At 48.0% G+C, this 27,477-nt stretch overlaps 1 protein-coding gene across 3 annotated transcripts; it reads left to right on the top strand.

Annotated features, from left to right (window-relative positions):
• The first annotated feature begins 1,462 nt into the window (after positions 1 to 1,462).
• stk33 (serine/threonine kinase 33) lies at positions 1,463 to 27,394 on the top strand. 3 transcript variants are annotated; one of them, XM_031900106.1, is made up of 14 exons: positions 1,463 to 1,544; positions 7,891 to 8,016; positions 13,912 to 14,028; positions 14,711 to 14,824; positions 15,820 to 15,924; positions 16,211 to 16,349; positions 17,524 to 17,612; positions 17,851 to 17,938; positions 19,392 to 19,467; positions 23,460 to 23,572; positions 24,081 to 24,166; positions 25,070 to 25,315; positions 25,431 to 25,514; positions 26,886 to 27,394. In XM_031900106.1, the coding sequence occupies exons 3-14, from the start codon at positions 13,912 to 13,914 to the stop codon at positions 27,069 to 27,071; spliced, it is 1,443 nt and encodes a 480-aa protein (XP_031755966.1). In that variant the 5' UTR covers positions 1,463 to 1,544; positions 7,891 to 8,016; the 3' UTR covers positions 27,072 to 27,394.
• Positions 27,395 to 27,477: the final 83 nt, after the last annotated feature.

The raw sequence follows: 27,477 nt of genomic DNA, 5'->3' as shown, positions 1-27,477 counted from the left end.
CAGTCTGGGTCTGATCCAGGGTTATAGGGAGAAATTTAATACTACCAATGTAAAGGGGGCATTTCAATAATGCCCCTCTCTGTGCCTTATGTTACCTCAGCTAATGCCCTATAGCAACGTGAATTATTGCTCCAAAGAACAATATATATTAATTATAAACCTTGTTATGGGCTAAGGGGGCCCAGCCTGAAGGCCAGTTAGGGGGGGATTTGGGGTGAGTGCTTATTTGTGCCCTGGGTACCCCTGGAACTATAGCGGGGTGACTGTTACCCCAATGTTTCTATATATCTGTAACCTTGTTATGGGCTAAGGGGGCCCAGCCTGAAGGCCAGTTAGGGGGGGATTTGGGGTGAGTGCTTATTTGTGCCCTGGGTACCCCTGGAACTATAGCGGGGTGACTGTTACCCCAATGTTTCTATATATCTGTAACCTTGTTATGGGCTAAGGGGGCCCAGCCTGAAGGCCAGTTAGGGGGGGATTTGGGGTGAGTGCTTATTTGTGCCCTGGGTACCCCTGGAACTATAGCAGGGTGACTGTTACCCCAATGTTTCTATATATCTGTAAAGGTGTTATGAAGTAACGTAGTCAAAAACTAATGTTGGATCACAAGGAGTTGGGGTTTGGGCAGGGTAGAGATGAACTAATACTGTCGACATTTTGACTGAAAATAATGAAGAATTAAACGGGTTGTTGATCTCTATGAGCTGATAATACGGAATAACTTATTAAAATATTTGAAATAAACAGGGTCTGTCGGACAAAGTCTTTATTTTTTTTTACTCATTAATTAGATTATATATATATATATATATATAAACACATAAACAGTTTATTTTAGTTTTTGTGCAGGTTCCGAATGAACACACTGCCCCCTACTGGTCACTTTTATATAGAGAGTATCTCTCCTAGCAGTACAGTTACAATGGATCAGAACCCCCGGCACAGGTTATATGGGTCCCCACTATTACCAGGCACCCAGCGCCAGAGGGGGCCCTTATTTCTATTAATTCGAGGTTATCTATTGGTTGTTACACTGAGTGATCGGGTTCTTGGCCCCCAGATGCCAGACAGAGTTATTGAACAGCATGGTTTCCAGCCGGTCAGGTCAGCCTGCGCTTTATACCTTGGGAAACAATGCGATTGATTGGCTTTGCTATCCGCGGCCAACTTGGCTAGTTAATCCCTGGCAAGGACTGTCTGTCTGGGTCTGTATGTCTCCATCCATGAGGCGTTATGGAATGTTAATTACCCCGAGTCTGGCAGCTACGGTACATAGTGACTCTGTTTCCCAGCACCCACCTCCCACTGGCAACTCCCTGCAGCCCGTGCCCTGGCCAACATTACTGGACATTGTGCCCTGTGCCCAAACAAAGCATATCGGCATATCCTGCCTGTTCCAAAACAAATAAGGGGGTTGTTTATTATGGGATGGAATCTGTTAGTCAGTTTATTAATAGGAGTGTGAGGCTGAGTGTCCCTTAATCACTTATCCCTTCTGTAGGCTGCAGGGCAGTGAGGGAACGTGAGAACCCCCAGCACGTCAGGTAAGTGTTATCTGGGATTAGGGCAATATATGGGCACAGAGCCCCTCAGTGACTGCTAATATCCTTATCATTTACAGTAGGGGGTACATTATCCCTTATAATACATGAGTGATACTCAGAGTTCCCTGTATAACTCAGCCTGCAGCCTTGTGCCTTTATATGGGGGGCACAGAACCCCTCAGTGACTGCTAATATCCTTATCATTTACAGTAGGGGGTACATTATCCCTTATAATACATGAGTGATACTCAGAGTTCCCTGTATAACTCAGCCTGCAGCCTTGTGCCTTTATATGGGGGGCACAGAACCCCTCAGTGACTGCTAATATCCTTATCATTTACAGTAGGGGGTACATTATCCCTTATAATACATGAGTGATACTCAGAGTTCCCTGTATAACTCAGCCTGCAGCCTTGTGCCTTTATATGGGGGGCACAGAACCCCTCAGTGACTGCTAATATCCTTATCATTTACAGTAGGGGGTACAGTATCCCTTATAATACATGAGTGATACTCAGAGTTCCCTGTATAACTCAGCCTGCAGCCTTGTGCCTTTATATGGGGGGCACAGAACCCCTCAGTGACTGCTAATATCCTTATCATTTACAGTAGGGGGTACATTATCCCTTATAATACATGAGTGATACTCAGAGTTCCCTGTATAACTCAGCCTGCAGCCTTGTGCCTTTATATGGGGGGCACAGAACCCCTCAGTGACTGCTAATATCCTTATCATTTACAGTAGGGGGTACATTATCCCTTATAATACATGAGTGATACTCAGAGTTCCCTGTATAACTCAGCCTGCAGCCTTGTGCCTTTATATGGGGGGCACAGAGCCCCTCAGTGACTGCTAATATCCTTATCACCTATACTAGGGGGTACATATTCAGGTTTACTTATTTTATTGTAATTGGGTCGGTGTTTATTCTTTGAATCATGAGAGATATGGACTGTTCTGCTGACTCTTATCCTCATGCTGTTAACCCCCTGCCCAAGCTGAGTTACAGCACAGTCTGCTGTCACAGGCATCTCTAGGCAGCAGTGCTGTACAGATAAAGGTTAAGCCAGAATCCCATAAAGTGAGGCATTGCTGCTGTTCTCTGTTTTCCAGTAGAATATCAGGAATTTGTCTATGTACTTTTTTCAGTACTTAGTACGTTCCTCCCTAAACCCCAGTGCTGAACTCAATAGACGCACAATGAGGTTTCAAGCTTCTGGCAACCGCTTTTCCCAGAATTCCATTAAGACAAATACTCAGAGCTGCATTATTGTGCGGTGCCTAATCTGTGCCAGTCTCGTCCTGTTGGGTCTGTGAAACAAAACATAATGTGATGCCAACCTGCAAGGGATCAGCAGAGAGCGGCGAATCCAGTACCCTGGCACATCCCGCGGTTATCCCTCCATTAGCCGGCGGATTACTGCGCTCTCACATTGCCCGGGAACTAACATGAATATTTAATGTGGGAGAATTTGTTAAATTGTCTGTTCAGCAGGAACAGCCCCCTAAGTTTGCTCATAGCCTGTACAGAGAGATACCATAAAACTATGGCACATAGGGATTCCCCTGTACTAAGCACAATTCAGCAGGAACAGTCCCCTAAGTTTGCTTATAGCCTGTACAGAGATACCATAAAACTATGTCACATAGGGATTCCCCTGTACTAAGCACAATTCAGCAGGAACAGCCCCCTAAGTTTGCCCATAGCCTGTACAGAGAGATACCATAAAACTATGGCACATAGGGATTCCCCTGTACTAAGCACAATTCAGCAGGAACAGCCCCCTAAGTTTGCTCATAGCCTGTACAGAGAGATACCATAAAACTATGGCACATAGGGATTCCCCTGTACTAAGCACAATTCAGCAGGAACAGCCCCCTAAGTTTGATCATAGCCTGTACAGAGAGATACCATAAAACTATGGCACATAGGGATTCCCCTGTACTAAGCACAATTCAGCAGGAACAGCCCCCTAAGTTTGATCATAGCCTGTACAGAGAGATACCATAAAACTATGGCACATAGGGATTCCCCTGTACTAAGCACAATTCAGCAGGAACAGCCCCCTAAGTTTGCCCATAGCCTGTACAGAGAGGTACCATAAAACTATGGCACATAGGGATTCCCCTGTACTAAGCACAATTCAGCAGAAACAGCCCCCTAAGTTTGCCCATAGCCTGTACAGAGAGATACCATAAAACTATGGCACATAGGGATTCCCCTGTACTAAGCACAATTCAGCAGGAACAGCCCCCTAAGTTTGCCCATAGCCTGTACAGAGAGATACCATAAAACTATGGCACATAGGGATTCCCCTGTACTAAGCACAATTCAGCAGGAACAGCCCCCTAAGTTTGCTCATAGCCTGTACAGAGAGATACCATAAAACTATGGCACATAGGGATTCCCCTGTACTAAGCACAATTCAGCAGGAACAGCCCCCTAAGTTTGCTCATAGCCTGTACAGAGAGATACCATAAAACTATGGCACATAGGGATTCCCCTGTACTAAGCACAATTCAGCAGGAACAGCCCCCTAAGTTTGCTCATAGCCTGTACAGAGAGATACCATAAAACTATGGCACATAGGGATCCCCCTGTACTAAGCACAATTCAGCAGGAACAGCCCCCTAAGTTTGCCCATAGCCTGTACAGAGAGATACCATAAAACTATGGCACATAGGGATTCCCCTGTACTAAGCACAATTCAGCAGGAACAGCCCCCTAAGTTTGCCCATAGCCTGTACAGAGAGATACCATAAAACTATGGCACATAGGGATTCCCCAGTACTCTGTTACCCCCGGGAGCTGGTGGGCCCCATGGCTGCAGCTGATTGGTGCATTTGCAGCCGCCGGTTACTCACTGATACAATGTAACTGCCGACAGGCTCATGTGGCAACAACACAAACTGGGCTTTGAAGTCAATCTGTTTATTTGTTGCCTGGTTGGAAACCATTGTGGCAGCTTCACAAGCCCAGGGATCTATTTCCCATTGTGTCCCCAGCGCCAGGTGAGCAGCGTTATATCCCGGGGGCCCTGGGGCCACAGAGGTGTCCCATTAGCCCTGTCACCCTTATTCCACCACATTAGCCTGTTAATTAACTATAAGTCCGGCATAGGCAGTGATATTCTAAAACAATTTGCAATTGGTCTTCTTTTTGCTCTGCCGTTCCCTCCAGCCTTAATTAAATACTATCAGATACCTGAATAACTTCACATACATACTATGTGGTGCATTTATAGTAATGAGCTGCGAGTGAGTTGCAGTTCAGCAACAGCCCCACAATCGCTACGCACTGCCCTACAGCTATAGAGGCTGCATGAACTGCGCAGGCGCAGACGGAAGCCGCAGAACCTGTGGCTGATTACTGGCACACAGCCCTCATCCAATCAGGAGAGAGGGGTGGGCGGAAGAAGCTTTTGCTAAGTCTCCACCCCCTACTCAGTTGCTAACTGCACGGCAAACAGCGCTCAGTATGGAGAAAAGCGGCCGCAAAATGCTTTGAAAAAAAGGTAATTTCTGTTTTTCATCCCCAAATTATTGTTTTTCTGACATTGGCCCCTTTAGTGCTGTTGTTTTATTGGCGCCTTACTCTTCCGCTTTGCGACTGTGTCGGTCTCTGCAGCCCACCGGCGGGAAACCCCTTTACTCACCCAGGTACACAAATGCGGTAACCCATAGCAACCAATCAGATATCTGCTTTCTTCCTACTCAGGGTCCTGGCTGATTGATGGGGACCGCTCATTGGTTGCTATGGGTAAAGGCATTTCTATGTTCATTATGTGCCTGTTGGCTGAGGGGATGGGGTGCTGGGATTGGGTGGGGGGTCTTGCTAATATCTAACATCTGAAACTACAGCACCCATCAACCTCTGTGCTGGGAGTTGCAGCTCCACAACAGCTGGAAAGCCGCAGGTTGCACATAACTAGAGGTGCTGGGAGTCGCAATGCTGGAGGTTGTAGTTCACTTTGGACATAGGGATGCTGGGAGTTCTACCGGCGGGCAGAAAGGGTTAATGTTAGCTCTGCGCTGAGACAAAATGCCCCCAAATTTGCCCCATTTAATATAAAGGCAAAGTTACCCCTGTGTTAAATAAAGTCATTTTGCAAAAGGTTTGGCTGTGAGCGTCGCGGGGATGAGAGAGCTGCGCTGAGGCAGAGCAAACAAAACCACCGAACGTTCCAAATGCATCGAACTGTGTATGTGAAATAATAACAGCAAAGAGATGGAAGGGGGCAATAGAGAGGGGCATTTATAGGCCCCTGGGAAGGCCCACAATATGGAGGGTCCTGGTGCGTTAGTGGAGACACTGGAATAGACCCGGGGCACTTACCTGCTGGGGATCAGGCACCTACAGTGTAGGGGGGGGAGATTGTGACACTGGGGCCATAGAACCCCCCCCCCCCCCCGGGTGCTTCCTAATATTCAAATATAGAGCAGCAGCGACGGGTGCCTTTCATTAAATACAGCAATAGGGGTTTCTGTATATGGGACCCTCTGTACATGGGACCCTCTGTACATGGGACCCTCTGTACATGGGACCCTCTGTACATGGGACCCTCTGTACATGGGACCCTCGGTACATGGGACCCTCGGTACATGGGACCCTCGGTACATGGGACCCTCGGTACATGGGACCCTCGGTACATGGGACCCTCGGTACATGGGACCCTCGGTATATGGGACCCTCTGTATATATCATTGGTTTTTGGGTAGATATTGGCCCCTTGTTACCCAGTGCTGCCAATTAATATTTATATGGGGCAAAGCTCGGGGTACTTGTGGTCAGGGGGGTGGGAGAGGGGTGCAATAAAGTCCCATGATTCCCCATTTTACCCCTGCCTGATTGCATCCACAAGTTTCACCCCACCCCACAGACAGGGGATGGGGTGCTGCACGCAGGGTGGTGGGGCTTCTGGGGCAAAGGGAGGCAGTTTTATGCCCCCCAGCTACAGTTGACACCCCCCCCCCCCCCCCAATAATGTAATTACTGCCCCAGCATCTCACAGAGAAGGACCTGAAACACATTAAAACTGTTTATTGCCCCCTAAGAGATGTACCCAGGGGCAGTTTGGTGCATTCAGGGGCTAAACTGAAGCAGAATTTAGATTTCATCCCCCCCCATCCCCCATGTTAAGGGGCCCAAGAAACTCCCCTTTAACTTCATACACTTCATAGGCTATTACTGTATTTTTACAGTGTCCCAAAAGCTAGCAATCTATTTTGTTAGATTCTTTTATTGCCTTTCAGACAAAAGTATCCACTTCATGGCTGGTCATTTGCATGACTATAGCCAGCTGCCCCGGGCTAATGACCCCCTAAAGCAGCGGGGTCCCCCCTATAAACCCTTGCATGCCCGAGGCGGTGCCTTACAATCATCTTGCTGAGTGTGCGACTCAGTAGTAACAGGATCATTGCTGAGTGTGTGACTCAGTAGTAATAGTATCATTCCTGAGTGTGTGACTCAGTAGTAACAGGATGATTGCTGAGTGTGGGACTCAGTAGTAACGGTATCATTGCTGAGTGTGGGACTCAGTAGTAACAGGATCATTGCTGAGTGTGCGACTCAGTAGTAACAGGATCATTGCTGATTGCGACTCAGTAGTAACAGGATCATTGCTGATTGCGACTCAGTAGTAACAGGATCATTGCTGATTGCGACTCAGTAGTAACAGGATCATTGCTGAGTGCGACTCAGTAGTAACAGGATCATTGCTGAGTGTGCGACTCAGTAGTAACAGGATCATTGCTGATTGCGACTCAGTAGTAACAGGATCATTGCTGATTGCGACTCAGTAGTAACAGGATCATTGCTGAGTGCGACTCAGTAGTAACAGGATCATTGCTGAGTGTGCGACTCAGTAGTAACAGGATCATTGCTGATTGCGACTCAGTAGTAACAGGATCATTGCTGATTGCGACTCAGTAGTAACAGGATCATTGCTGATTGCGACTCAGTAGTAACAGGATCATTGCTGAGTGCGACTCAGTAGTAACAGGATCATTGCTGAGTGTGCGACTCAGTAGTAACAGGATCATTGCTGAGTGTGCGACTCAGTAGTAACAGGATCATTGCTGAGTGTGCGACTCAGTAGTAACAGGATCATTGCTGAGTGTGCGACTCAGTAGTAACAGGATCATTGCTGAGTGTGCGACTCAGTAGTAACAGGATCATTGCTGAGTGTGACTCAGTAGTAACAGGATCATTGCTGATTGCGACTCAGTAGTAACAGGATCATTGCTGATTACGACTCAGTAGTAACAGGATCAGTTCCTGCCCAGGGATTTGCTAATGGATCAGCTTTGTATGCTAATTGCCCCGCGTGTCGGGTTTCTCCGCAGAGTCGCGTCGCCCTCGGCCAGTGAAATGCGTCGCTCCCTTCGACCCCTGTAGAACCCGAACTCCCCACAGAAACCATGGAAAGGGCCGGACTGTTGATGGCGTGAGTTGGAACGTCGGACTCGGAGGTACGTGCTGAACCCCAATATGCCCCAGAGTGGGGTGTTTCATACCAGGGACATGGGGCACCAGGGAGGCCGCTGCTTTCTGACCATATTCTCCTACACAAACTGGTCCCGTGCCTCTCCAGCCGGCAGTGCTGTAAATATAAACAGCTTAAGGGAAATGGATCCTGATTGGCTGGTGGGGACCATTTTGGACTTTTTAGGGCTTTTAAAATTCCCCCAGTAACCCAAACCCACCGTGTTTCTAATATTGTTGCTTTTAGTCTCCGAGCAACAGGAGGGTGGGAGCAGCGAATGAGCACTCAGCGTGTCCCTGGTGTCGGCCAATCGTATTCCCCCACTGCAACAATAGGGTCTGAGTGTCCCTTAACCCAGAACTATCTGTGCATTCCTAGGGGAGGATTGTATGGCCGGGGTAATCAGCACTTGCCTGGCATCCCATAATTATCAGACAATCGCTCTCCTGAAATGAACATTTAGTAACTCGATGCCTTAATTATAGGGTTAATTCTAACGATGTCTCTATTTCTAGTTACAAATGTGCCTCTTACTGCCCTGTAATTAAGCACTCGCCCCAGTCTCCTCCCATTGGCCCTCAGGCTGGGCCCCCCAAGCCCATAACGAGGTTACAGATATATAGAAACATTGGGGTAACAGTCACCCCGCTATAGTTCCAGGGGTACCCAGGGCACAAATAAGCACTCACCCCAAATCCCCCCCTAACTGGCCTTCAGGTTGGGCCCCCTTAGCCCATAACAAGGTTACAGATATATAGAAACATTGGGGTAACAGTCACCCCGCTATAGTTCCAGGGGTACCCAGGGCACAAATAAGCACTCACCCCAAATCCCCCCTAACTGGCCTTCAGGCTGGGCCCCCTTAGCCCATAACAAGGTTACAGATATATAGAAACATTGGGGTAACAGTCACCCCGCTATAGTTCCAGGGGTACCCAGGGCACAAATAAGCACTCACCCCAAATCCCCCCTAACTGGCCTTCAGGCTGGGCCCCCTTAGCCCATAACAAGGTTACAGATATATAGAAACATTGGGGTAACAGTCACCCTGCTATAGTTCCAGGGGTACCCAGGGCACAAATAAGCACTCACCCCAAATCCCCCCCTAACTGGCCTTCAGGCTGGGCCCCCTTAGCCCATAACGAGGTTACAGATATATAGAAACATTGGGGTAACAGTCACCCCGCTATAGTTCCAGGGGTACCCAGGGCACAAATAAGCACTCACCCCAAATCCCCCCCTAACTGGCCTTCAGGCTGGGCCCCCTTAGCCCATAACAAGGTTACAGATATATAGAAACATTGGGGTAACAGTCACCCCGCTTTAGTTCCAGGGGTACCCAGGGCACAAATAAGCACTCACCCCAAATCCCCCCCTAACTGGCCTTCAGGCTGGGCCCCCTTAGCTGATAACAAGGTTACAGATATATAGAAACATTGGGGTAACAATCACCCCGCTATAGTTCCAGGGGTACCCAGGGCACAAATAAGCACTCACCCCAAATCCCCCCCTAACTGGCCTTCAGGCTGGGCCCCCTTAGCCCATAACAAGGTTACAGATATATAGAAACATTGGGGTAACAGTCACCCCGCTATAGTTCCAGGGGTACCCAGGGCACAAATAAGCACTCACCCCAAATCCCCCCCTAACTGGCCTTCAGGCTGGGCCCCCTTAGCCCATAACGAGGTTACAGATATATAGAAACATTGGGGTAACAGTCACCCCGCTATAGTTCCAGGGGTACCCAGGGCACAAATAAGCACTCACCCCAAATCCCCCCTAACTGGCCTTCAGGCTGGGCCCCCTTAGCCCATAACAAGGTTACAGATATATAGAAACATTGGGGTAACAGTCACCCCGCTATAGTTCCAGGGGTACCCAGGGCACAAATAAGCACTCACCCCAAATCCCCCCCTAACTGGCCTTCAGGCTGGGCCCCCTTAGCCCATAACGAGGTTACAGATATATAGAAACATTGGGGTAACAGTCACCCCGCTATAGTTCCAGGGGTACCCAGGGCACAAATAAGCACTCACCCCAAATCCCCCCCTAACTGGCCTTCAGGCTGGGCCCCCTTAGCCCATAACGAGGTTACAGATATATAGAAACATTGGGGTAACAGTCACCCCGCTATAGTTCCAGGGGTACCCAGGGCACAAATAAGCACTCACCCCAAATCCCCCCTAACTGGCCTTCAGGCTGGGCCCCCTTAGCCCATAACAAGGTTACAGATATATAGAAACATTGGGGTAACAGTCACCCCACTATAGTTCCAGGGGTACCCAGGGCACAAATACCCACTCACCCCAAATCCCCCCCTAACTGGCCTTCAGGCTGGGCCCCCTTAGCCCATAACAAGGTTACAGATATATAGAAACATTGGGGTAACAGTCACCCCGCTATAGTTCCAGGGGTACCCAGGGCACAAATACCCACTCACCCCAAATCCCCCCCTAACTGGCCTTCAGGCTGGGCCCCCTTAGCCCATAACAAGGTTACAGATATATAGAAACATTGGGGTAACAGTCACCCCGCTATAGTTCCAGGGGTACCCAGGGCACAAATAAGCACTCACCCCAAATCCCCCCCTAACTGGCCTTCAGGCTGGGCCCCCTTAGCCCATAACAAGGTTACAGATATATAGAAACATTGGGGTAACAGTCACCCCGCTATAGTTCCAGGGGTACCCAGGGCACAAATAAGCATTCACCCCAAATCCCCCCCTAACTGGCCTTCAGGCTGGGCCCCCTTAGCCCATAACAAGGTTACAGATATATAGAAACATTGGGGTAACAGTCACCCCGCTATAGTTCCAGGGGTACCCAGGGCACAAATAAGCACTCACCCCAAATCCCCCCCTAACTGGCCTTCAGGCTGGGCCCCCTTAGCCCATAACAAGGTTACAGATATATAGAAACATTGGGGTAACAGTCACCCCGCTATAGTTCCAGGGGTACCCAGGGCACAAATAAGCACTCACCCCAAATCCCCCCCTAACTGGCCTTCAGGCTGGGCCCCCTTAGCCCATAACAAGGTTACAGATATATAGAAACATTGGGGTAACAGTCACCCCGCTATAGTTCCAGGGGTACCCAGGGCACAAATAAGCACTCACCCCAAATCCCCCCCTAACTGGCCTTCAGGCTGGGCCCCCTTAGCACTCTGACTCCAGCTCGGATCCGATTGGCCGGTAATTACACACCTATGCGTGCAAAGGGATCCCAGGAGTAGTCCTGATCCGCCGCTCAGTAACTCCCGGTGCCACAAACATTGGAGCCGCAGGACCCGCACCCTGTGTATTGTCCCTTTATGGTGACATTGACGTCAGTTCTGGGCAGATACCGGGGCCGGAGTCGGGGCAGACTGATAACAGGGTAAATAAATGGGGCACTGACCTCTGTGTCTCTGTGTGTGTGTGCAGATTGGGCAGATCAGTCCTAGGGAGGGAGAGAGATGCAGTCACACAAGTCCCTGGATATAAATGTATCTGCCAGTACCAACGTCACAGCTCTCAATGTCGGAACCCCTCTTTCTTATCTCAGGGGTCCCCACCTACCGGTGAATAAGGCACCAGGGAGTTTATTGTATGCTGGGAGTTGTAGCACAACAACAGCTTTCGGGCAGCAGGTCAGTAGCAATTACAATAGGTGGGACTGCTCCTGTTACTAAGCATCTGATTGGCTGCTCGCTGGTTGTAGAGCCGGCCATGGCCAATAAATGCTCCCTATTTAGTCCCTCCGGCCTGCAGCTTATTGGCCTGTACAGAGCCACCATCAGTAGCCATGGGGCCCCATACTGACCAGTTAGAACCTACCCCCCTGGGTGGCCACAGTTATTAGCCTATTGGTCATTGGGGCCCTGCCAACAAGTAGGCTGGGGCCCAAATGGCTGAACTGCCCCGACCAACACCCATTATACCCACCCAAAACCATTCAACACCCCCTCAAGCCCCAACCCCTTTGCGACCCACAAATTGCATTTCTTGGGGCCCCTGACTGAATTGCCCTCCGCCTGTGTATGGGGCCTGCTGATTGGCCAATATCTATTGGGCAGGGTGGAATATCCCATTGGCAAGGGCGGCACGGGGGGCAACAATATGGTCCTTGGCCAAAGGGTCTCTCTCTAGTCATCAACTATGATTTGGTCTGTGGCCCCGGGGCCAACCGTGATTATGATTTGTCCTGTGGCCCCGGGGGCCCACACTGGTTCCTAGAGAGCCAGAGCCCTTTGTGCCGCTGCCGGCGGGTCCCTCTTGGCGCAACTCAATGCCAGAAAGAAGAAAACGAGTGTAAATAAGTAATCCGGCCTTTATGGCCGCCGGGGCTAGGGTTGCCGTGCGTTTAGTGTGTGAATGCTGTTGCTATGGTATCAGACGGCAACAAAGGAAACTGAAGGGAATTTCAGACCTCTTGCAAAGAGCCGGGTCCGGCCGGAAGCCGCGGTTCTACTGAGTCGGCACAAGTTATGCCACACAAGCCCTGGCAGGCACTTTGCCTTATATAGGCCCGGGCAGATATCACTCTTAAAGGGACAGTATCATTATTTGGTATCGAACAGTATAAGGATCTGAGCCCCCCCAGATAATTCACCATTAGATTGTAAGCTCTTGTGCACACAACCTTTTATGCTTTACTGTAAGTCAGTGCTTTATACTCCTGCCCCTGATCTCTAAGGAGTAGGGGCCCAAGTCTTTAAATGTGGCCCCTGAATGGGCTGAACACTTAGTATTAGGAGTTATGACCCCCCCTAAGTTTGCTGTGTGGCCCAATAATGCCCTCAGGGCTATTTTGTTGGGGGTTGGCCCATACTCTGAACCCTGAGATACTGGGTCAATGCGTGGCCCTAATTAGCCATGTTGGGCCCTAACTTTCCTGTTTCCCCTTTAATAGGGGGTGTGGCTTAGGAAGTAGTTGTGCTTTGGGCAGGCTTGGGTGGGGTTTGGGCAGATTGCAGACAGGGGGGCACTTCCTCAGAAATAAGGGTAGGTGGGCTGTTCCCATTGTGGCTCCTCCCCATACTGGTCCCAAATAGGATTTCCTGTACCCCTATAACTGTAATCTGGGGGTGCATTATCCTTGTGTGATCCCACAGCCCTACTATAATGGTGACCCAATATTAAGGACCAGTAGGGTGGTGGGGGGCACCCTGGCAAAAACATAAACTGGGGGAATCCCAATGGGGGTCCTCCAGCTGTTTTTAATATGCTGGCGAGAGCGTCTCCTACACAAGGAGAATGGCCCTTTGCTGCCACCTAGTGGGGTAGTAACACATTTAGATAAATGCAGAATTTGATAATATACTATCTATCTATCTATCTATCTATCTATCTATCTATCTATCTATCTATCTATCTATCTATACTATACTATACCTGAATGTTTATGTCATCACCCCCTTTTTTCTGGGGGGCTCTAATTGCTCCTCTAACCCGAGGCTATGGGGCCCTTCACTCTGCCTTTATTTTGAGGGCCACGTTCTACCAGCCGGTGCCTAGGGGGCCACGTAACCAGTGATACCCGACTGGGAGGCCGCTCCTATCTGTCTGGTTACCAGTTACAGCCATTTGGCTGCCACAGCCATGATTTTAACCCCATAAATCCCGATCCTTACCCACATTCAGTTTAAGGGCAAAGCCTTATATAATACAGGTATATGGCTTGGGGCAGAAAGCCCTGACAAGTGAAAGTAAATGTATTTTTAGGGAACATACACGGGGGGACAGGACCAGACTGGGATTCACAATAGGACCCCAGGGGGCTATAATGTGACTCTCTCCTGATACGGACCCCCATGGGATCCAGTTATTGGCCTTAGGGATGGGATAAGCCCCGGCTTTGGTAGCCAATGGCCAGTTCCTTATTGCCCTGTATCTGTGTTCCAGATGCTGCAGTCAGAAGGGAGAGAGGCCAATAGGAAGATGCCGTCCCAGTGGTCCCGCGACAACAGCGCCGAGAGCAAAGTTCCCCACACGCGAATGGACGATGAAGCTGCCATACAGGTACGGGCACCGACATGCCATGCTGTGTGGTACCTTCTGGTACCGGTTCCGGCTCCATTCTAGGCAGTCTCTGTTCTTATCTTCTAGTCCTGGGGGTGTTCTAATGCTCTGATTGGCTACAGGTTGCTCCGACTTTCTGATTGGCTACAGTTTGGCTGAGGTCCATAAGCTGCAGGTGGTTCTGTTGCTGTTGTTGGTTCCTGTCTGATTACAATAGGTGCTCACGGCCCATTGACGCCCAATGGGGCGACTGTGACTGGGCACATTCCCGTGATCGCTGTTTAGTACATATGGACCTCATTGGCTGCCCTCGTATTTACTCAGCGGCAATAAGAGAGCGAATACCTGGCATAGTTCCCCTTACACGCAGGGCGCGGCCCTTTCTCTGTAGGGAATAATGGTGCGTGAACAGCCACCCCTTCTGATAAATGTACCTGCTGTCGGGAGGCTTAGAGATCGGGCCCCGGCCCACGGCATAGGGGCCCCAGGGCAGCCACGTGGGGATGTGTTTATATTTGCTACATTTAGGGGTCTGCGTGGTTATAGAATTTTGGGGCCCCTGGCAATGCCGACCGTTTGGGTGCGGAATTACTTTTGACTCCGCCTCCTGTGTATATCAGTATTAATGGGGTACCATGGGGTACAGAGGGGGTATAACGGCCGATGTGACTTTATATTCCAGCAAATCTACACGTTTGGGAAGAAACTGGGCCAGGGAAGCTTCGGGGTCGTGATCGAAGCCACCCACAAGGAAACGGCCACCAAATGGGCCATGAAGAAAGTCAATAGAGAAAAGGTAAAAACTGAGGACCCTCTTGGTTCTGTAACATAACTGGTACCGAGCCCATATAGTATAATCCAATCTACTGTCCTGTCCATCAGTTCTACTGTACTGACCCATTCATATCATTGGCTCTGTAATGTCAGTGACTGCTAATATCCTTATCATTTACAGTAGGGGGTACATTATCCCTTATAATACATGAGTGATACTCAGAGTTCCCTGTATAACTCAGCCTGCAGCCTTGTGCCTTTATATGGGGGGCACAGAACCCCTCAGTGACTGCTAATATCCTTATCATTTACAGTAGGGGGTACATTATCCCTTATAATACATGAGTGATACTCAGAGTTCCCTGTATAACTCAGCCTGCAGCCTTGTGCCTTTATATGGGGGGCACAGAACCCCTCAGTGACTGCTAATATCCTTATCATTTACAGTAGGGGGTACATTATCCCTTATAATACATGAGTGATACTCAGAGTTCCCTGTATAACTCAGCCTGCAGTCTTGTGCCTTTATATGGGGGGCACAGAACCCCTCAGTGACTGCTAATATCCTTATCATTTACAGTAGGGGGTACAGTATCCCTTATAATACATGAGTGATACTCAGAGTTCCCTGTATAACTCAGCCTGCAGCCTTGTGCCTTTATATGGGGGGCACAGAACCCCTCAGTGACTGCTAATATCCTTATCATTTACAGTAGGGGGTACAGTATCCCTTATAATACATGAGTGATACTCAGAGTTCCCTGTATAACTCAGCCTGCAACCTTGTGCCTTTATATGGGGGGCACAGAACCCCTCAGTGACTGCTAATATCCTTATCATTTACAGTAGGGGGTACATTATCCCTTTTAATACATGAGTGATACTCAGAGTTCCCTGTATAACTCAGCCTGCAGCCTTGTGCCTTTATATGGGGGGCACAGAACCCCTCAGTGACTGCTAATATCCTTATCATTTACAGTAGGGGGTTCATTTTTCTCTTTATATTACACCTTTAAGGCAGGAAGTTCGGCAGTGAAGCTCCTGGAGAGAGAAGTTTCCATTCTGAAGAGGGTTAAACACGATCACATTATTCACCTGGAGGAAGTATTTGAGACTCCCAAGGTGAGTGTCAGCCTTTGTGGGCAGGAACCACTTTTCCTATTACAATTCTGTTCTTGTCTGGATTTGATCCCCTTACTTTATGGGGGGGGGGGGGGGGGTGAGCAGAGAAGACAATAAATTACAGATCTCATCTAGTGAAACTCTCCCCTTATAGAGAACTAATGGGTCGGTGCTTAGAGATCTCTCAGATCTTATCCGGATATAATATTGTCTCCCACGGCTTTTCCCATTTATCTCTCTTCTCTACCAAAAAAGTAACTTTATCTCCTTTTATTGGGATCCTCAGCGCATGTATCTGGTAACCGAGCTCTGCGAGGGGGGGGAACTCCGAGAAATTCTGCACCGGAAAAAGTGTCTGTCAGAAGCGGAAACCCGGCACGTGATCCGCAGCCTCGGCTCCGCCATTGCCTACCTGCACCGGAAGGGTAATGAAAGGGTTACTGCCTGCTCTGCTCTCATTTCCCTACAGAAATAGGGGTTGGTAGCACTAGGTAGGTACCTAATATATAGGGGCAGAGACAGGGGAAAGTGTTGGAAGGGTTACTGCCTGCCCTGCTCTCATTTCCCTACAGAAATAGGGGTTGGTAGCACTAGGTAGGTACCTAATATATAGGGGCAGAGACAGGGGAAAGTGTTGGAAGGGTTACTGCCTGCCCTGCTCTCATTTCCCTACAGAAATAGGGGTTGGTAGCATTAGGTAGGTACCTAATATATAGGGGCAGAGACAGGGGAAAGTGTTGGAAGGGTTACTGCCTGCTCTGCTCTCATTTCCCTACAGAAATAGGGGTTGGTAGCACTAGGTAGGTACCTAATATATAGGGGCAGAGACAGGGGAAAGTGTTGGAAGGGTTACTGCCTGCCCTGCTCTCATTTCCCTACAGAAATAGGGGTTGGTAGCACTAGGTAGGTACCTAATATATAGGGGCAGAGACAGGGGAAAGTGTTGGAAGGGTTACTGCCTGCTCTGCTCTCATTTCCCTACAGAAATAGGGGTTGGTAGCACTAGGTAGGTACCTAATATATAGAGGCAGAGACAGGGGAAAGTGTTGGAAGGGTTACTGCCTGCCCTGCTCTCATTTCCCTACAGAAATAGGGGTTGGTAGCACTAGGTAGGTACCTAATATATAGGGGCAGAGACAGGGGAAAGTGTTGGAAGGGTTACTGCCTGCCCTGCTCTCATTTCCCTACAGAAATAGGGGTTGGTAGCACTAGGTAGGTACCTAATATATAGAGGCAGAGACAGGGGAAAGTGTTGGAAGGGTTACTGCCTGCCCTGCTCTCATTTCCCTACAGAAATAGGGGTTGGTAGCACTAGGTAGGTACCTAATATATAGGGGCAGAGACAGGGGAAAGTGTTGGAAGGGTTACTGCCTGCCCTGCTCTCATTTCCCTACAGAAATAGGGGTTGGTAGCACTAGGTAGGTACCTAATATATAGGGGCAGAGACAGGGGAAAGTGTTGGAAGGGTTACTGCCTGCCCTGCTCTCATTTCCCTACAGAAATAGGGGTTGGTAGCACTAGGTAGGTACCTAATATATAGGGGCAGAGACAGGACCCACGGAATGAGAGAAGGTTCTGGAATGTGTGTGTTTATTGCAGGAATTGTACATCGGGACCTGAAGTTGGAGAATATTCTAGTGAAGAGCAATGATGGAGCAGACAATGAGGAACTGATCCTGAATATAAAGGTAAAGGGCATGTAATTTAACCCCTTAGGTACTTGTGCATCCGGGTCTAAAATCCAAGATATCTCCAGGCAAACGGTCTGCTCTGTTCCCCCTTGGCTCTGGCATTCAGGCAGATGTCCGGTTGCTACACTGTGTTACTGTAGGAACCAGGGAGCGGGTGAAATGCCAGGCTGGGGGAATAAAAAGTTCAGCTGGAATTTCCCCGCGCTTATATTTCCTTCTGTTCATTTGAGCGCAGGTGACGGATTTCGGGTTGGCCGTGCAGAAAGGGGGCGTTGGCAGCGAGAATATGTTACAGTCCACCTGCGGGACCCCCATATACATGGGTAAGTTACGGGACCCCGGGCATCCTCTGCTTTAGTTCCAGGCAGGAATAGTGTCCCTGCAGCCCAAGGCACAGAGGGGATTCTGGGAGTTGTAGTTCAACATAGAGGCTCGCCCTAGGAGCAGTGCACCAGCAGGACTCATGGGGTCCCATACTATTCATCTTCCCCAGGGGGTCCCTGCAGCCCAAGACACACGGGATTCTGGGAGTTGTAGTTCAACACAGAGGCTCGCCCTAGGAGCAGTGAACCACTAGGACTCATGGGGTCCCATACTATTCATCTTCCCCTGGGGGCGCCGGACATCCTCTGCTTTAGTTCCAGGCAGGAATAGTGTCCCTGCAGCCCAAGGCACAGAGAGCATTCTGGGAGTTGTAGTTCAACACAGATGCTTACCCTAGGAGCAGTGCACCACCAGGACTCATGGGGTCCCATACTATTCATCTTCCCCTGGGGGCGCCGGACATCCTCTGCTTTAGTTCCAGGCAGGAATAGTGTCCCTGCAGCCCAAGGCACAGAGAGCATTCTGGGAGTTGTAGTTCAACACAGAGGCTCACCCTAGGAGCAGTGCACCACCAGGACTCATGGGGTCCCATACTATTCATCTTCCCCTGGGGGCGCCGGACATCCTCTGCTTTAGTTCCAGGCAGGAATAGTGTCTCTGCAGCCCACGGCACAGAGGGCATTCTGGGAGTTGTAGTTCAACACAGATGCTTACCCTAGGAGCAGTGCACCACCAGGACTCATGGGGTCCCATACTATTCATCTTCCCCAGGGGGCTGTGATTTTTGACCAATCGGCTGTCACCATCTCTGCACTAACACCCCCACTTTGCTACGTACCCCCATTGCCTGTAGTGGCCATTGCCCTTATTCTGCCGGGGGGGTCCCAAGCTGGACGGCCAGGGCTGCTGTCTATGGCAGTTTGTACAGCAGCCCTGTTCAGTGGCATTAATATAACATAGGGCCATAGCGCTTTGGCTTTACTTGCCCTTTAAAAGCTTTATCACTCTCCCAATTGTTGTCGTCCCTTTACTTTTTGTTCCATCCCTGAGACTCGAGGGCCCCCATTAGCAACCCCGTCACACCCGGCGAGAGCGCGCGCCACAGATCCGACTGTCACAAAGAGCAGCGTGGCGCTAATAACCTGGATTTATTCTGGCAGCCAATCGGTGTTCCTCTGACAGCTCGTGCAGCATCAGCACCCAACGTGTCAGTGCGACTCCCCGCACCTTCCGCCCCATCCGTGTCGCTCCGACAATTAAAAAGTCACATTTCTTCTCATTATTCACGCAGTCATCACTTCTGCGCCGGGGGGGGGGGCGCGAGTCCGTACATAATTCATTGGAACATCTGCCGCCCTCTCTCTTCCCTCGCCGGGGGGATAAATTATCCGCCATCAGCACATCCGCCGTTCCCTCTATTATTCATAACGCGGCTTTACTTTCCCTTTGCAGCCCCCGAAGTCATCAACGATCACGATTACAGCCAGCAGTGCGACATCTGGAGCACGGGGGTCATCATGTACATGCTGTAAGTCTGCATACGTGGAACATACAACCACAAACGGGTTGGCCAACAGAGCTTACAATCTAAAAGGAGAAAGAGGGGTCAGGCACACGAGGTGTGGGGGATGGGCGGCAATTCAAACGTGTGTGTATGGTGAAACGTCTTCCCGTCTTGGCAGGGATTGCAGATATATATATTTAAAGGGGATATAAACCCAGAAATAATAATTTGCCCGGTAAAAGAAAATAGAATTCTAAGCAACTTTCCAATTGGCATCAATCGCAGATTTTCATTGGTTCCCCAGTTATGTGTAAATGAAGTTGCTGTCGGAAGCAGCCATGATGTTCCCTTGATACAATGTAACAGAAGTTCCTCCCCAGCTGATTCTGATACATTGTTTCACCGTCAGACAACATGGCCGCGAGCGGGAAGCAGTTTCCTCTGCAGATAACTGGAAGCCAATGGAAATGCCCGATAAATGGACGCTGGGCGGTTGCGGAGAATGAGGTTTTCTTTCATTGGGCAGAAATTTAATTTGGGGTTTGTATGCCCTTTAATGCACCGCTGCTTGGAGATGCCTGTGACTGATTTAACTAGGGGAGGGGTAGCAAAGCTTGGCTGGGCCGGTCAGACTACCACCCTGAAATATGAAAATCTGGAATTTTGGTCCAATTCTGTTTTTGAAAATGTTTTTTTTTTTTCTAATTTATTCCTGCAAATGGTAATAAATTTGTGATAGTGGGAGGAGTCACTTGTGGTAGGCGGAATATATTAAGCTCAGGGGCAGAATTTTTTTTCCCCACTCATGAAAAACTTATATTTGGATTTTGTTTTTCACTATTTGTGATTTTTTTTTTTTCTTTTAAATGGAATATTTTACCCATTTTTATCAAAGCATTTTTTTTTTAAATTCCCAATTTCTTTTTTTTGTTGTTGTTCTACCAGATCTGATATTTTGAAAATTTCGAAATTTAAAAATAAATTTGTAAATTGTGCAATTTTTTTTCCAAAAAAGTTCTAAAAAAAATGTGAAATTTTGCAGAAAATGCAGGAAAATTCCCAAGAAACAACTAAACCAAGAAAAAAAATGAAATTTTTCAGATTTCAATAAATCGGCCTGCTGATATTTATGATTTTTTTTCAAAAATTATATCCAACGCCGACGCGGGAATTAATTCCTCCCCTCTTTGCTCTTCAGCGTCGGGAATTAATCTGATAAATGTTTATTAAATTCTGCGCCAGGAATGGAACGGCGGCTTCATGTTTATATTTATATCTGGAAATGAGGCCGAGTTCCGCTTTCTGCCAATAAGAACGATCCGAGATCGTTAGTCCCAGAAATGTTGTTTTAATTACAGTCTTCCTTGTGTATTTAAAGGGGAACTCTGCCCAAACCCAGTGAGAATGAGGAATGAATGGATATTGGGGAGTTGTATCAGGAGTCAGAACCAGCAGTGCAGGGAAGGGAAAGGGACAGACACAGTGACAGTTACACATAACTATAAACCCAGTGAGAATGAGGAATGAATGGGTATTGGGGAGTTGTATCAGGAGTCAGAACCAGCAGTGCAGGGAAGGGAAAGGGACAGACACAGTGACAGTTACACATAACTATAAACCCAGTGAGAATGAGGAATGAATGGGTATTGGGGAGTTGTATCAGGAGTCAGAACCAGCAGTGCAGGGAAGGGAAAGGGACAGACACAGTGACAGTTACACATAACTATAAACCCAGTGAGAATGAGGGATGAATGGGTATTGGGGAGTTGTATCAGGAGTCAGAACCAGCAGTGCAGAGAAGGGAAAGGGACAGACACAGTGACAGTTACACATAACTATAAACCCAGTGAGAATGAGGAATGAATGGGTATTGGGGAGTTGTATCAGGAGTCAGAACCAGCAGTGCAGGGAAGGGAAAGGGACAGACACAGTGACAGTTACACATAACTATAAACCCAGTGAGAATGAGGGATGAATGGGTATTGGGGAGTTGTATCAGGAGTCAGAACCAGCAGTGCAGAGAAGGGAAAGGGACAGACACAGTGACAGTTACACATAACTATAAACCCAGTGAGAATGAGGGATGAATGGATATTGGGGAGTTGTATCAGGAGTCAGAACCAGCAGTGCAGAGAAGGGAAAGGGACAGACACAGTGACAGTTACACATAACTATAAACCCAGTGAGAATGGGGAATGAATGGATATTGGGGAGTTGTATCAGGAGTCAGAACCAGCAGTGCAGGGAAGGGAAAGGGACAGACACAGTGACAGTTACACATAACTATAAACCCAGTGAGAATGAGGAATGAATGGATATTGGGGAGTTGTATCAGGAGTCAGAACCAGCAGTGCAGGGAAGGGAAAGGAACAGACACAATAAGGCAGAGGTGGTTCTGTTATACAGACATAGTGCTGTATGTGTATTGGCCAGAGGGGGGTGCTAGAGTTCCACATTCTGTTACAGAAAATATTAAGTCTCTGACCCAAAATGCCAGAATTATTTGCTCCATTAGTTTTATTCAAACATCAGTCTCGTTGCTCGGTGGGATTTATGTTTTTTAACTCTTTATGTACATTGCAGGTGGGGCAGTAGTAATTAGCCTGCCCCGGGGTCACAGTGGTGGCTCTGTATGGGCTGCCTGTACCCCCAAAAAACAGCAATACAGGACAAAGGACAGTTTTACATATTCCCCACAGTCAGTCAGTGTCGAAATCGAGCACGATGTGTATGTCTAGTTACCCTTAGATACTATTAGATACTATACAATACATAGGGCTGTGTGTGTATCCCACAATACAATACATAGGGCTCTGTGTGTATCACACAATACAATACATAGGGCTCTGTGTGTATCACACAATACAATACATAGGGCTCTGTTTATTACACACAATACAATACATAGGGTTCTGTGTGCATCACACAATACAATACAATACACTGGGCTCTGTGTGTATCACACAATACAATACAATACAATACACTGGGCTCTGTGTGTATCACACAATACAATACAATACACTGGGCTCTGTGTGTATCCCACAATACAATACATAGGGCTCTGTGTGTATCACACAATACAATACAATACATAGGGCTCTGTGTGTATCCCACAATACAATACATAGGGCTCTGTGTGTATCACACAATACAATACAATACACTGGGCTCTGTGTGTATCACACAATACAATACAATACACTGGGCTCTGTGTGTATCCCACAATACAATACAATACATAGGGCTCTGTGTGTATCCCACAATACAATACAATACATAGGGCTCTGTGTGTATCACACAATACAATACAATACACTGGGCTCTGTGTGTATCCCACAATACAATACAATACATAGGGCTCTGTGTGTAACACACAATACAATACATAGGGCTCTGTGTGTATCACACAATACAATACAATACACTGGGCTCTGTGTGTATCACACAATACAATACAATACACTGGGCTCTGTGTGTATAATACAATACAATACACTGGGCTCTGTGTGTATCCCACAATACAATACAATACATAGGGCTCTGTGTGTATCCCACAATACAATACAATACATAGGGCTCTGTGTGTATCACACAATACAATACAATACAATACAATACACTGGGCTCTGTGTGTATCCCACAATACAATACAATACATAGGGCTCCGTGTGTATCCCACAATACAATACAATACATAGGGCTGTGTGTGTATAATACAATACAATACATAGGGCTCTGTGTGTAACACACAATACAATACAATTCATAGGGCTCTGTGTGTAACACACAATACAATACAATACATAGGGCTCTGTGTGTAACACACAATACAATACATAGGGCTCTGTGTGTAACACACAATACAATACATAGGGCTCTGTGTGTAACACACAATACAATACATAGGGCTCTGTGTGTAACACACAATACAATACATAGGGCTCTGTGTGTATAATACAATACATGGGGTAATTGTGGGTAAATTGCACCCCTTTTTTCCCCTCTGCGCCCAGTTTATCGGGGAACCCCCCCTTTATGGCCGGCTCGGAGGAGAAGCTGTTCGAAGACATAAGGAGGGGAGAGCTGAAGTTCTCGGACGCGGTGTGGCAGGGCATTAGCAACGCGGGTAAGTGCTGCCGTTAGAGGTTTGGGGCACAGCGGGGGCCCCTGAAAGCTGCATTTAATATCAGCGCTCATTCCTGTGCCACGGGGTGTCTTGGGGACAACTAAGCTGCTGCACAGCACAGTAAAAGGCCTTTTAGCCGGGGGCAGGAGCGGCCATTGTTCCGGCTACAAGAATTTCTACTTAGGGAAGGGAATAATATTGATCGATTGCATTAGGCCCGTGTCCCTGCAATAAAGGGCAAGTCCGCTCGTTTGTTCTCTAATGTCATATTCCCGGCGGGGGGCGGGGGGTATTATTCATCTGACACCCCTCCGGTCACCATCAATTGCACTTTTATTTTATTCAATACAGTATTTATTGTATCTAGCTCCTCCGCGGCGCAGCCAGTAAAAGAGTTAGGAATCTAAAAAATGTAAAGGGCAAGTTCAACCTCTCGTGTCGCGAGTCTTCTGTCGCTCTGTGTATAATAAGGCAAAAGTTCCCCTTTAAAATGCTGTTCTTTCTGTAGCCAAGGACGTGCTACAGCGCCTCCTGAAGGTGGACCCGGCGCACAGGATCACCGCAAATGAACTGCTGGACAATCCTTGGATCACGGTGGGTTTCCACTTGAGATGATAAATCAGGGGTTTCCTGTAGGCATCTACTGCAGCTTCCAGTGCACCAGAGAACATGGTGGTCCCTAGGGTGGATGAGGGCACAATGTGGGCCTCATTAGCCATTAGAGACCACCCTAAAAAACATGTAGCAGATAAAGTAGACTAAGTTCAACCAACGTCTAACCAAACTCTATGGTCATCGTTATCTATAACTTGGCCCAAGGCCTTCAGACCTTGTGATGACCAATCCAAATATCTCTGAGGGGAAACAGCTCCACCCAAAATGGTCCCTAAATCTGCCCTTTCGTTCTTAATATCTTAATATCTCTAGACAGGGGTTTCTATGGTACGAAGGTCTCTCACTCTATGACCTTGTGTCTACATTGTCCAAGATCAATCATGGAAGACCCATGTCATTGACTTGAGTCACTTGTTGTAGAACTAGAGAACCCGTATATGGGAAGAGTTCCGCCCTTTCTATGGCACGAAGGTCTCTCAGCTCTATGACCTTGTGTCTACGTTGTCCATGATCAAACATGGAAGACCCATGTCATTGACTTGAAAACCTGAATATGGGAAGAGTTCCGCCCTTTCTATGGCACAAAGGTCTCTCAACTCTATGACCTTGTGTCTACGTTGTCCAAGATCAAACATGGAAGACCCATGTCATTGACTTGAGTCACTTGTTGTAGAACTAGAGAACCCGTATATGGGAAGAGTTCCGCCCTTTCTATGGCACAAAGGTCTCTTAACTCTATGACCTTGTGTCTACGTTGTCCAAGATCAAACATGGAAGACCCATGTCATTGACTTCAGTCACTTCTTGTAGAACTAGAGTTCCACCCCCTTCCCTACAAACTCACCACGGCAGCCATATTCAGTGCCATCTCTTGCTCCGTAGGGTGAAACTACCCTTGTTCAGAGACCAACCAATGTCCTGGAGTTGATGAACGCGTGGAAGAACCTTGACGCGGATGAACTCGATCACTTGGATGAGAATTCCAATGGCTTGTCCTTGGCCCACCTCATTGACATTCCCACGGTGGAGGAAAGGGCCAGTCCTGCCAGTAGTAATGGGACCTCCGAAATGGGTCTGGACACCGAGACAGACAGCAGTAGCAGCAAGCCGTCCACTCCAACAAATCAGGTGAGGGGAAACTGATTACATTGAATATGTCTCCTCCCCCTCTCTCTAGATGTCTATCTTACTATATAACCCAAACGTTCCAAGTCCACTTCTCACCTCTCTCCTTATATTGTAGGTGACCAAGAAAAAAACAGTCTCTTCTTCCCTAACCAGCAGAACAGTTAAAAAGAAAAGTTCTACTCTCAAGCCTGCCAGCTCTGTAAGTAGATGATGTGGGCATAAGGGTAAAGGGTACGGTAGCCCAAACCTGCAGAGCGTAGCCAGTGGGCATCTCCATAGTAACTTCCAGAACAATGACCAGTTAGTGCAACCAATGGAACAAAACGCAGTCAACTCTTCCACACAAACCTATGGTAGACTCTACGCTAAACTATGGTAGACTCCATATGGCTCTTCAAGATTTATCTCCTGGACATCCCAGGTGACACTTCTACTCTAACCTATGGCAGACTCCATCTAGTACTTTTAAATTTATCTGCTGGATATTCTAGGTGACACTTCCACTCTAACCTATGGTAGACTCCATGCTAACCTAGGTAGACTCCATCTGGCACTTCATTATTTATCTACTGGACATTCTAGGTGACACTTCTACTCTAACCTATGGCAGACTCCATCTAGTACTTTTAGATTTATTTACTGGACATTCTAGGTGACACTTCCACACTAACCTATGGTAGACTCAATCTAGTACTTTTAGATTTATCTACTGGACATTCTAGGTGACACTTCCACACTAACCTATGGTAGACTCCATCTAGTACTTTTAGATTTATCTACTGGACATTCTAGGTGACACTTCCACACTAACCTATGGTAGACTCCATCTAGTACTTTTAGATTTATCTACTGGACATTCTAGGTGACACTTCCATGCTAACCTATGTTAGATTCCACGCTAAACTATGGTAGACTCCATATGGCACTTCATGATTTATCTACTGGGCATTCTAGGTGACACTTCCACACTAACCTGGGTAGACTCCATCTCGCACTTCATGATTTATCTACAGGACATTCTGCTGGATATTCTAGGTGACCCTTCCACTCTAACCTATGGTAGACTCCACGCTAACCTAGGTAGACTTCATCTGGCACTTCATGATTTATCTACTGGACATTCTAGGTGACACTTCTACTCTAACCTATGGCAGACTCCATGCTAACCTAGGTATACTCCATCTAGTACTTTTAGATTTATCTACTGGACATTTTGGTGACACTTCCACTCTAACCTATGTTAGACTCCACACTAACATATGGTAGACTCCATGTGGCACTTCATGATTTATCTACTGGGCATTCTAGGTGACACTTCCACACTAACCTATGGTAGACTCCATCTGGCAGTTGTTACATGCTATACTGTGGTGCATGTGTTGTCCTAGCAGTAAACCTATTCTGGAACCCCCCCCCCCCCCAATATGAATCATTTCCCTGGAGTTGGGGATCTCAGATATTGTGGTGAGAGCACTTGGCCACCTATCAGTCATCTACTCATTATTCCCTTTCATGCTACGTTGCTCCTCCCCCACAGGTTTGATCTTGTGTGTCATTTCCTGTTTTGTAGCCCTCAACAAATGGAAACACATCTCCATGCTCTAATACAAGACGGTCCCCGGAAACCCAAGAGCACTCTGGGGGGTCTCTCTCCCGGTCACTCAGACGAGCGTCGGGCAAACTGAATGGATCGACAAATAATGGACTGGGAGCGAAACTGACCCCCAGAACTTCTGGAATAAGAAAGGCTTCCTAATGGCTGAGCCTCTACCCCCACCTCACACGGGGGGGTTATATTTGTGCCAAAACCAAGAGGATCGGACGGGGAGGCCCCCCCCAGAAGACTCCGTGTAACCTTCTTAGCTGAGTGTTAACCAGTGACTGTCACCTTCCTACTGAAACCAGAGAGGAGCCAGAAAGTGCCTCAACCATGAAAGCCTTGTGGCCACTGATTGGGCATCTTGTAAATATGGGTTTGTGTGGCCTGGGGGGGGGGGAGCACCCACAAACCCCTTCTTCTCTCTGCATTATGATTTTATTCTCCATTTTTACTTCCCTCATCCCCTCTCCTTTCCTATTGCCCCCCCCCTGTTTGGCCATACTCCCCCCCATCCTCCCTCTTCTCCCCCCTTCTATATTTCCCCTCTCCCCCCATTTGTCTC

This window comes from Xenopus tropicalis, chromosome 4 (assembly GCF_000004195.4).
Source record: "Xenopus tropicalis strain Nigerian chromosome 4, UCB_Xtro_10.0, whole genome shotgun sequence".
NCBI classification, from domain to species: domain Eukaryota; kingdom Metazoa; phylum Chordata; class Amphibia; order Anura; family Pipidae; genus Xenopus; species Xenopus tropicalis.
This window is presented reverse-complemented; position numbering and strand designations above follow the sequence as displayed.

Coding starts and splice junctions, on each gene's coding strand:
- stk33 (XM_031900106.1), top strand. CDS start 13,912: ATGCTGCAGTCAGAAGGGAGAGAGGCCAATAGGAAGATGCCGTCCCAG. Junction 14,825..15,819: donor AGAAAGTCAATAGAGAAAAG/GTAAAAACTGAG, acceptor TACACCTTTAAG/GCAGGAAGTTCGGCAGTGAA. Junction 24,167..25,069: donor TGGACAATCCTTGGATCACG/GTGGGTTTCCAC, acceptor CTTGCTCCGTAG/GGTGAAACTACCCTTGTTCA.